Source organism: Centruroides sculpturatus, unplaced genomic scaffold (genome assembly GCF_000671375.1).
Source record: "Centruroides sculpturatus isolate CEXI.00-Female unplaced genomic scaffold, Cexi_2.0 scaffold1149, whole genome shotgun sequence".
Lineage (NCBI taxonomy): Eukaryota > Metazoa > Arthropoda > Arachnida > Scorpiones > Buthidae > Centruroides > Centruroides sculpturatus.
The window spans coordinates 71,676-84,056 of record NW_019385309.1 but is presented as its reverse complement, the minus strand read 5'-3'; the positions used below and the strand labels follow the sequence as shown (position 1 = coordinate 84,056).

General features: G+C 30.4%; 1 protein-coding gene across 1 annotated transcript in view; it reads right to left on the bottom strand.

Moving 5' to 3' along the window:
• The window catches only part of LOC111637456 (large subunit GTPase 1 homolog), a 33,479-nt gene extending 21,375 nt beyond the window's left edge, over positions 1-12,104 (bottom strand). The window contains exons 1-4 of the mRNA XM_023382945.1: positions 11,967-12,104; positions 11,492-11,618; positions 7,134-7,188; positions 4,949-5,035 (exon numbers count right to left, since the gene is read on the bottom strand). Coding sequence (XP_023238713.1) covers positions 4,949-5,035; positions 7,134-7,188; positions 11,492-11,618; positions 11,967-12,056 — 359 coding nt within the window. The 5' untranslated portion in view covers positions 12,057-12,104. The remainder of the gene's footprint in view (positions 1-4,948; positions 5,036-7,133; positions 7,189-11,491; positions 11,619-11,966) is intronic.
• Positions 12,105-12,381: the final 277 nt, after the last annotated feature.

Genomic DNA, 12,381 nt, shown 5'->3' with positions numbered 1-12,381 from the left:
AATAATGAATATTTTAATTTATAAATTACCACTGAAATCTTATATTGAATGATTATAATGTAACAGTAGATGTTTTATGTAAATCGTGGACAGTTAAATATCTTCATTAACAGAAGCTTGTAACACTGAATTTTATCTGTAAACATTGTTATTTTCTTGAAAATATGAAGTGAATAAAATATAGTTTAAATAACCAGATACTGACATATAGGTTTGCAATTGTACTTTAATTTGTTGGCAGATTAGATCCTTTATTATGGATGAAGTACAGTAGCTTGTATTTTATAGATCAGGGCTTCTTAAACTTTTTTTATTCACGACCCCATTTATGATTGTGATTTTTTTCGCAACCCAAAAAAATATAAAATAAAGATATATACAAATTTTCAAAAACAATAATGGTGTACACAGTTTGCTCTTGTGTTACAATGGAACAGAGACAATTGAATACACTGAAAAGCAACAACACTACACTAGTTCACACTACAATGAATGTTGCTGAACCATCGTCTCGCTGCACCAGAAGTGACACAAAGCGCAACTCACGAAACCTATGACATAAAGCGTGCCATTTTCAAACTCTCACAAATTATTTTCAATATTTTGCATTAAAATCTCGCAACCCCAAATGGGGTCACGACCCATAGTTTAAGAAGCCCTGATCTAGAACAAAGTCAGTATTACACTGGCAACAGGAGCTCAGATCATTTTTTGACATTAGTATTACAGTTGAAAATGACCAGATTAAGATGGCAGTCTATAGGAGCCAATTGCTATTCCATTGTACAGTACATACATTTTCATTCTTGGGACCTGTTTAGATATAAAATTGCTGCTTTCCTGTCTTTAATTTGTCAAATCTGTATTTATTCATCCTCCAAGAAAGCCCTTAAGATGATTCAGTACCTTAAACATTCGGCCTGTTTTTTTTTACTCTCTCCTAAACAATTCACTAATTTGGAGAATATGTTCAAGAGCTATATAGCTATATGCAACTCACATGAAAGGAGCCTAAATCTGATCTAACACAGATCACAAAGTCAATACAAATTAAAGGTATTGATTCCACCAGGATGTTGCATAAGCAATTCTGATGACTATAATAAATATATATAGTCACTGTTTATATATATGGTCACTATACATATAGTCACTATTATATTTATATATATTTATACAAATCTATATTAGACAGATTCGTATAGTCACTATTCACTGTCAGTCTATGACTCAGTTAAAAATAAAACATACAGATGACCCAAAAATATGAAAAGTAGGAAGCACAAGATTCCAGTTGTCAATTGAGTGGCAGGAAGTTAAGTGGTATGTAAGCAGTGCTTTTCACATTTTTAAAACCAGTGGCTGTAGTCTTCTATGTGAGAAATTGTCAAACAATATTTGGTGACATCACAGATGACTCAACTCACCATTGTAAGTTGAAGTCAAACATCGACTAGTTTACAAATTCATTCAGTGAAGGGACAATTACGACTTTATAATGTTCTGAACTAAATTTCTTCTGAATGTACAAATGAAAACAGTGATCTGGATCTCTTGGTCGGGTTACGCTCATCCAGAAAAACAAAAAACTGGACTGACAGAATAAGTTCTCATTTATGACATGACATCTTTTTCTCTGTTTCATTTTTATTTTGTTTGTGAGTTTAATTCTACTGTACAATAAGTACTGTCAGACTATATTATTTTTTTATGCACTATATATTAATACAGTAGCCCCTTGTTATATCATGCTTGTTGGGAGACAAAGAAAAAGCATGATATAACCAAGTACTAAAAATTTTGGGCTTACACTAAACATGCTATGGAATTATACATGCCATGTAATCTATATATTCTATTCTTTCATCAGCAAAGTGTTTCTGATATAAATTAAGCTTAGTTTTGCAATGGTGAATTTTATTTGTGGTTATATTGTATTAATTGATGCTTACATACATAAAAATCGATACTATAAATGCCCATTTAGCATTATTGTTTCTTTAACAATAACATTTAAAGACAAATACTGTCAAAATAAAGACAAAATATCAGTTGAAATTTTATTATACAGTACTATATTTCACAATAAATTGCTATTAAAAATTNATTTAAATTAATTAAAATTATTTATAATTATTAATATTAATAAGAGATGGCGCCTAACGCTTACCTCTAGTACCAAATTGATTACGTAATTTATCTAATAAGTAGCATAAAACTAGCCCGATAGATTTTCGGCAGTCTGTTGGTTGTAGGTTTTGTTGATGTTATTTCATAAAAACACTCGAGCTTTTAATATCAAGCATATAACAAAAACTTAAAATAAACAAATGTTTTTAACCACTTTAAGTTGCATCTTCAGATTCAAAACAAATGTGAAACAAAAAACAAATGGAAACATACAGTGTGCTATAAAGCATTTATGAGGCATCAATCATCTAGAACAGGGCTTTTTAAACTTTTTTTTATTCAATTTATGACAATTTATTTCAAACGACCCCATTTATGATTGTGATTTTTTTCGCAACCCAAAAAAATATAAAATAAAGATATATACAAATTTTCAAAAACAATAATGGTGTACACAGTTTGCTCTTGTGTTACAATGGAACAGAGACAATTGAATACACTGAAAAGCAACAACACTACACTAGTTCACACTACAATCAATGTTGCTGAACCATCGTCTCGCTGCACCAGAAGTGACACAAAGTGCAACTCACGAAACCTATGACATAAAGCGTGCCATTTTCAAACTCTCACAAATTATTTTCAATATTTTGCATTAAAATCTTGCAACCCCAAATGGGGTCACGAACCATAGTTTAAGAAGCCCTGATCTAGAACAAAGTCAGTATTACACTGGCAACAGGAGCTCAGATCATTTTTTGACATTAGTATTACAGTTGAAAATGACCAGATTAAGATGGCAGTCTATAGGAGCCAATTGCTATTCCATTGTACAGTACATACATTTTCATTCTTGGGACCTGTTTAGATATAAAATTGCTGCTTTCCTGTCTTTAATTTGTCAAATCTGTATTTATTCATCCTCCAAGAAAGCCCTTAAGATGATTCAGTACCTTAAACATTCGGCCTGTTTTTTTTTACTCTCTCCTAAACAATTCACTAATTTGGAGAATATGTTCAAGAGCTATATAGCTATATGCAACTCACATGAAAGGAGCCTAAATCTGATCTAACACAGATCACAAAGTCAATACAAATTAAAGGTATTGATTCCACCAGGATGTTGCATAAGCAATTCTGATGACTATAATAAATATATATAGTCACTGTTTATATATATGGTCACTATACATATAGTCACTATTATATTTATATATATTTATACAAATCTATATTAGACAGATTCATATAGTCACTATTCACTGTCAGTCTATGACTCAGTTAAAAATAAAACAGACAGATGACCCAAAAATATGAAAAGTAGGAAGCACAAGATTCCAGTTGTCAATTGAGTGGCAGGAAGTTAAGTGGTATGTAAGCAGTTCTTTTCACATTTTTAAAACCAGTGGCTCTAGTCTTCTATGTGAGAAATTGTCAAACAATATTTGGTGACATCACAGATGACTCAACTCACCATTGTAAGTTGAAGTCAAACATCGACTAGTTTACAAATTCATTCAGTGAAGGGACAATTACGACTTTATAATGTTCTGAACTAAATTTCTTCTGAATGTACAAATGAAAACAGTGATCTGGATCTCTTGGTCGGGTTACGCTCATCCAGAAAAACAAAAAACTGGACTGACAGAATAAGTTCTCATTTATGACATGACATCTTTTTCTCTGTTTCATTTTTATTTTGTTTGTGAGTTTAATTCTACTGTACAATAAGTACTGTCAGACTATATTATTTTTTATGCACTATATATTAATACAGTAGCCCCTTGTTATATCATGCTTGTTGGGAGACAAAGAAAAAGCATGATATAACCAAGTACTAAAAATTTTGGGCTTACACTAAACATGCTATGGAATTATACATGCCATGTAATCTATATATTCTATTCTTTCATCAGCAAAGTGTTTCTGATATAAATTAAGCTTAGTTTTGCAATGGTGAATTTTATTTGTGGTTATATTGTATTAATTGATGCTTACATACATAAAAATCGATACTATAAATGCCCATTTAGCATTATTGTTTCTTTAACAATAACATTTAAAGACAAATACTGTCAAAATAAAGACAAAATATCAGTTGAAATTTTATTATACAGTACTATATTTCACAATAAATTGCTATTAAAAATTTGTGTAATTTATATTTTTCAATAAAAATTATATATATAGTAATTAAAAATTTAAAAAATAAATATTGAACATTATAATAGAACATCAAAATATAAAATTACAGAGTAAAAATTCACTAAAAAGCAAAATAAAGTTACTACTGTATAAAAATTTTAAAACTTTCTGTTCAGAAATAAAGAAATCTATTTCTTACACATTACACAGTGAAATCGAAATTTCACTTTTATATGAATTGGCCCAATACTGTCAATTTCTTAAGAGTAAAATGTACTCTGGAGCTGAGAAGAGTAAATACTGATTTAAAAAAATTCACAGTAAACTGCATGGTAGAGAAATGCCAATGAAATACTGCCCCAAAGATAAATAATTTTTAATCTAAAATTTTAATATTTTCTTAACAGTTAGAAAATCCTCATTTTAAGAACTATATAAAAGTAATGCATCAAATTAAATCAAATCTTCATGATCAAAATGTTTGTAAATTAAAAACTTTCTTGAAGATTTCCACCTTATAACTATTTATGTATAGAAATATATAAGAACTTTAATAAATAAATTAGTTATTTCTAATCTAATAAATAAAGTTTTACTTTATTAGCTATGAATATTGTCTAATATTAAATTTGTTTAACTGTTGCAAAATATTTATAAATATAAATCCAATTACTGAGCAAGCTGACGCCTCCATAATAAAAATGTTTCTTTTTCCAGAGTTAAAAGTTCTTCTTTCGACGTTTTTTCATTCCAGAATGGTCTAAAATATATTAAAAATAAACATTTACATACTTTGCAATATCTAAAAATTTTAAAATTAAATAAATATAATATAATTAACTTATGCTAACACAAACAATAAGACCTTGCTAGTCTAAACCCCAATCCAAAATTCCAGTTAATCCAAATAACAAAACAAATCTCTCTCTCTCTGAACAAAATATGTGACTATTGAGTGACTATATTATGCTTACTTCATATTTCCCAGAATAAATGGTGTGTCTAAATCCTCAAAATAAATTAAGAATTTGTTTTCTAGTCTGATAACAGACTAGAAAACAAAGGTTCTTGTTTCTTTCATCCTATATGGTCATACATTTACTCATGAAAAGAGATTAAAAACCTCCACATTTGTGAACCAAGTTTATCAGTTCTCAAAAAGCTGACTGGTGTAAGTCATCTTGATGTAATACAACATGTCCATCCTGATACAGTACATTGAGAAATCCATATTAACATAAAAAGTACATTGGGAAAAAGAATTTCAGACAATCTAAAATACTCATTAATCTGAACATGTTTGAATACCAATTACAGGTAACCCCATATAACATGGGAGTTATGTTCCAAAAAATTGCCGTGTATGTGAATCCGTGTTATACAAAACAAAGAACTAGTACGAAAAGGTGGGGTTAGGTTCCAAAAATTAAAAAAACATGCTATTATATTTTCATAATTCAGATAAATATCTTTATTAAAATTTTCTTAATTGATACATATTAATATAAATTAAACAATGTTTTCTTCGTCATCACTAAGCACTATTAACCAAGGACGTTTTGTTTTTGGCAAGATATCCTTATCCTCTGAGCATTTTTCTGCATTATCTTCAGATCCATGCTCTCTCTACCTTTTGCAAAAAATATATTATTTTAGATTGCTTGCTTTTAGTTAAAAGATCTTTATAAATTTCCTTATATTGTGTTAAGCACTTATGAAGAATACAGCAAGTATGGAATAAGGGAAAAACATCTGGCAACACCAAAATCAGAAGCATTAAGATCTGGCAATACTGAAACACGTTTCGAGATGGACCACGTGTATCAACAGAAGGCCGGAAAAGAAAATTTACATACTTAAGTACTAATAGTTCACGAAAATAATAATTTTCGTGAACTATTAGTACTTAAGTANTCATGAAAAGAGATTAAAAACCTCCACATTTGTGAACCAAGTTTATCAGTTCTCAAAAAGCTGACTGGTGTAAGTCATCTTGATGTAATACAACATGTCCATCCTGATACAGTACATTGAGAAATCCATATTAACATAAAAAGTACATTGGGAAAAAGAATTTCAGACAATCTAAAATACTCATTAATCTGAACATGTTTGAATACCAATTACAGGTAACCCCATATAACATGGGAGTTATGTTCCAAAAAATTGCCGTGTATGTGAATCCGTGTTATACAAAACAAAGAACTAGTACGAAAAGGTGGGGTTAGGTTCCAAAAATTAAAAAAACATGCTATTATATTTTCATAATTCAGATAAATATCTTTATTAAAATTTTCTTAATTGATACATATTAATATAAATTAAACAATGTTTTCTTCGTCATCACTAAGCACTATTAACCAAGGACGTTTTGTTTTTGGCAAGATATCCTTATCCTCTGAGCATTTTTCTGCATTATCTTCAGATCCATGCTCTCTCTACCTTTTGCAAAAAATATATTATTTTAGATTGCTTGCTTTTAGTTAAAAGATCTTTATAAATTTTCTTATATTGTGTTAAGCACTTATGAAGAATACAGCAAGTATGGAATAAGGGAAAAACATCTGGCAACACCAAAATCAGAAGCGTCAAGATCTGGCAATACTGAAACACATTTCGAGACGGACCACGTGTATCGACAGAAGGCCGGAAAAGAAAATTTACATACTTAAGTACTAATAGTTCACGAAAATAATAATTTTCGTCAACTATTAGTACTTAAGTACGCGAAAATTTATTACATTCCATGTTGTACGAGAGTTTTACCCAATTCTCAAACCATGTCAGAATGAATCCATGCTATAGAAGTGCCGTGTTATACAGGGATTACCCTGTAGTTCAGATTAGTGAAATTCTACTGCATGCTATCACAAATAAGTGACTGATTCTTCATTGCACCATATAAATTAATTTCTAAAATATAATCATGCAGATTAAGTTAGGGAATAAGCATTATTTTTATTATTCTGTAAATCAACTTCCCATTATTTGTTTTTTTGGCCTAAGATTTGACACAAAAAAAGTCAAATGAACAAACATGCATCAATTTTAAAAAATCTAATCAGTAAATCTGTCCATTAGAATTATAACTGAAGTTATATTTTAAATATTAGTTTCCTTATTTTTAACTGGGATATACAGAAGCCAGCATATTTTCCATACTTCTTTTATTAACATAAATGTCAGCTTATCCTGTATAAGTCAACATTCAGTAAACTAGCAATAAAAAACAATTTAATTACAAACATTTTTAGTCATATTTAAAGACCATCTTAAGATAAAATAATGTTTAAATGCAAATGGTCTTTAAATGTGACCAAAAATGTTTGTAATTAAATAGTTTTATGCTGCTTACAAAGAATTACTAACTTTTATAACATGTCTAACATCCACAGTTGCATTTTCTATTTCTTACATTATGACTATGCCAGTCGAAACATATCATAACATTGTTTTGAAGATTTGCAAGAACAACATAAGTATTACATTTTTCACTTTGTTCAATTTTGTATTTTACCTGAAGATAGTCTTTAAATATGACTAAAAACATTCATAATTAAATTGCTTTTATTACTTACAAAGGCTTCTTGAGTGTCTGAAACTACCAATAGGCTAAAACTAAAATGTAAATATAAATGGCAATCATGGCAAAAGTGTGTAATAAGTTCTTACCACTTTCATCAAGACATTAACTGTAATACTAATATACTTGTATAACAAATACTGAAACTTAGGAATTATGTTATTATTTATAAAATTATTAACATCTTAAATTATAAAAAACTTAGAACTTCCTGCTTGAACAATATATCTAGATAAAGCATAAGGTTTTGATTCATTGTCATCTGCAACATTGCTAAATATTTTAAAAATGGAGTTTGATATAATCTTCAATTTTATTATAATTGAATAATTATTTTCTGTCTCATATATACAGAATAGAACTTGGTAATTTTAAATTTGAATGTTTTTCCTTTCATTGGCATACAACAAAGGTTTAATCTCTGTTCACTGTTATTTATTGCTTATATTAATCAAACTTTACAAATTTCAAAGTCCTATGTCAATGTACTATGTGCATATTATATGAGAATCTCTTGTGGTAATTCAGTTTTGCTTTAGTGAAATAGCAACAAATTTAATCCAAAAATGAATAAAGATAAGATAAAAGGTATGAGCTTCAGATATTCTAGATATGTTCATCTGCCAACTTTTTATATTAATAACCAGAATGTAGCATATTCAGAAGGTATAAGTTTGTTTTGTGGAAATGCTATAAGAGTTTTTCTTCCAGAACTGTCTCAAGGGCAATTTTTTCTATATTTCAAACATACATTGGTATACATTTATTTATGGGATTAGATCTAAGTATAAGGAAAAACTCCCAACAGTATAGTGTTTTAGTATTTCAAAGTGTTTGATGATGGTGATGATGATAATCCAATCAGATTTATAGCCATTGTCAATAACTAACTTTGCCAGTTTTGTGTCATTTCAAAGCTATATCATGGAGTATGGAGCTGTATATTTCTTATGTTCCTTAACTTTAATTTCTAACTGGCAAGATTTAACAACAATAAATATAGTAAGCATATTGCAAGATGGAAAAAACTCTATACTACTGGGAGCCTATCCCTCTTTCATTACTATTTTCTAGTTTGGAGCATTACTCCACAATCACAACTCAACAGAATAAATAATGAACTTACAAAAACACTTATTTACTAATTAACAAATTTGGCAACCTTCCACATATTGATATTACTAACAACAGAGAATTACTTGAATGCTATTTGAGCTGCAATTTGGAAAAATTTTAGACCTATAAATTCCCACTGTCACTGTTGTCTGTTCTTCCTTAATCTTGAGAACGGAGTTAGATAGATGAAAGCTGAGAGCAGATATGTAAAGCTTAGGAGCACAAGTCCCCAATGAACTATATAAGAACTTCTGATGCAAAGTGGAAGTCACGTTATTTCAATTAAAAAATTTTTCCCTGAAAAAAGTTAATGACTGGCATGACTCTATTGCTAACAGAAAAAGTATGGTATACAGGGGCAATACACTATTAACTTGAAGTAAAANAAACTGCAGTCTGCAGTCTCTTCAGAGTCCAGAAAGTTCTCAGGAAATACATCAGAAATGTTACGTGGCTGAAGTAAGTGATGTTTCAAGGGAATCACATGACTGAGTGATGTGAAGGTATGGTCACACAACACAGTTTGTACATGTCTGTCATCCAATGTGATACGCCACAAAAGGAACAAGCTTAAGCAATGGCAATCCAAATGGTGCCTATGATTTTTGTTTATAGCATTTTTATATGAATTAGTGAAAAAAATTCTGTTTTGCAAATATCTATAAACTATGTCTCTTTTCAAAAAAAAATTGAGTGTGGAGCTATGTAGCTTCAATAGTACAACCTCATTATGTTGTTTACTTATATTGTATTTCAATAAATGGGTATTTCATTTCAGAGCCGGCCCTACCATAGGGCGAACGGAGCAGCCGCTCCAGGCGCTAACTCCTAGGGGGTGCCTCAGAGGTAAAGAAAATTAAAGGGTATAAATTAGGGGCAACCAAGGGGGTGCCATAATAGGATCTTGCTCCATCCTAAAACTTGCCTCGAGCCGGCACTGTTTCATTTGTTATACAGGGTATGTGTAATTACATGCCTTCAAGCATTTCTTATTTCAGTGGTAAAATAAATAAATAGACTATTTTTGAAAATTGCCTTCAAAATGCAATGAATTTATGAAAATAACACCAACAGAGACCCAATATTAAGTAAATATAGACCCACAACTGCCATAAATGATCAGGCTATAATTTGGATATGATTGTAGATTAGAAATGAATTTTGACACTAGAGGGAGGCATTAAGCACCATCTCATATTAAAATTAATAATTATAATTTTTAATTAAATAATTTACATTAAACTGGAAGAAAAGAATCAGCACAAAACAGGACTTGAACCCACAACTCCCACTTACTGTGTGGACGCATTGCTAGTTACGTTACCCGGACCTCCGGTCCAATCTCCTCTTCCAGTATATATAATATCTAGTGTCAAAATTCATTTCTAATCTACAATCATCATATCCAAATTATAGCCCGATCATTAAAAGCAGTTGTGGGTGTATAAGTGAATCGGTTAATGTTCAGGGTCGTAGACTGTCATGGCGGCTCTTCCTGTTTTAGCCTCAAAACTGGACCGCTTTGGAGACGATGTGTCACGTGACGACGCGAGCGAACGGCGGCGGCTGCTGCGCCGCGATAAACGGGGAAAACCGATGCGCAGGTTAACGTCCATATACGTAGACTCATGGCGGCTCATCTCTGATTCTGCAAAAAGAAAAGAAAACAGTGGGGACGCACGTTCTAACCTAACCTAACCTAACCTATTCTAATAATTTAATCGGTAATAATTGTGGTAATTTATTAGAATAGGTTAGGTTAGGTTAGGTTAGAACGTGCATCCCCACTGTTTTCTTTTTTTTTCTTGGTTAAAGTCCAGACACGTGGATTGCCATGGTGGCTCACCTCTGATTCCAGCAAAGAAAAGAAAAGGAAACAGTGGGGACTCACGTTCTAACCTAACCTAACCTATTCTGATAAATTATCATAATTATTACCAATTATATTATTAGAANTCATTTGTTATACAGGGTATGTGTAATCACATGCCTTCAAGCATTTCTTATTTCAGTGGTAAAATAAATAAATAGACTATTTTTGAAAATTGCCTTCAAAATGCAATGAATTTATGAAAATAACACCAACAGAGACCCAATATTAAGTAAATATAGACCCACAACTGCCATAAATGATCAGGCTATAATTTGGATATGATTGTAGATTAGAAATGAATTTTGACACTAGAGGGAGGCATTAAGCACCATCTCATATTAAAATTAATAATTATAATTTTTAATTAAATAATTTACATTAAACTGGAAGAAAAGAATCAGCACAAAACAGGACTTGAACCCACAACTCCCGCTTACTGTGTGGACGCGTTGCTAGTTACGTTACCCGGACCTCCGGTCCAATCTCCTCTTCCAGTATATATAATATCTAGTGTCAAAATTCATTTCTAATCTACAATCATCATATCAAAATTATAGCCCGATCATTTAAAGCAGTTGTGGGTGTATAAATGAATCTATGATAAATGTAAAAGTATTTTTATAACAAATAATGAAAATCATCACCTGCTGTAAATTCAGTTCCGGCAAGTTCAGCAGTGGCCAAAAATTCTTCCAAGCTACTCTCTTCAGTAACACTTTTTAAATTGAGTTTAGCCCAATCATATCCATCTTGTAAATCTGTTGTATGCAGCTAAAAGTAAACAAAAAAATATCGTTTATTTAAGAATAAAAATATAAAAGTCATATTCTTTATTTTCAATTAGTATTGAACAAATATAAATTCACACAGTAACCTTTAACCTAAGAAAATTGTAATAGCAAACGTTATGCCTATGTCAGTAAATGTCGTACCAAGATTTAGTGCAACAAAGTGGTATGAAAATAAGGGTAATTGTTTATAAGCCATATACCAATGTTGGTTGAAGTTTAAGCCCAACGTTTTTTCTCTTAATTTTATTTACAATAAATGTAATATCGATTGTAGATTGCACAATTACAATAATGGAGGGTAGATATTCTCGAGCGAAATATTACTCACCTGGCTTTTATTCTTACGATTCGCTGTTTTAAGTCTTTTATCTCTGATTAAACTTTTTCCCAAAGATTCTGTTTTCTTGCCTTTCGCCATGCTTCGTTTTCATACGCAACAATATTACAACAGTGTTGCCAATCCTAGTTTAGACATTTAATGTTTAAATAAATTAAAGCTCAAATCCTGTTCAAAAAAAGCATTAAAATTATTAACATAATAATACTTTATTTTTTATTACGGAAAATAAAAATTGTGACTCTCGTCAGACATCTGGAGTAGTCGACAATAATTCGAAATATAAATACAGTTATTAACAGAAACGAAATTTCTCAAAATAACAATATTTCAAATTTACATCACCGATAAAGATATATTTATAAATATACGTTTACGGCAAAATGTTCTAAAAGATTTGATTCCT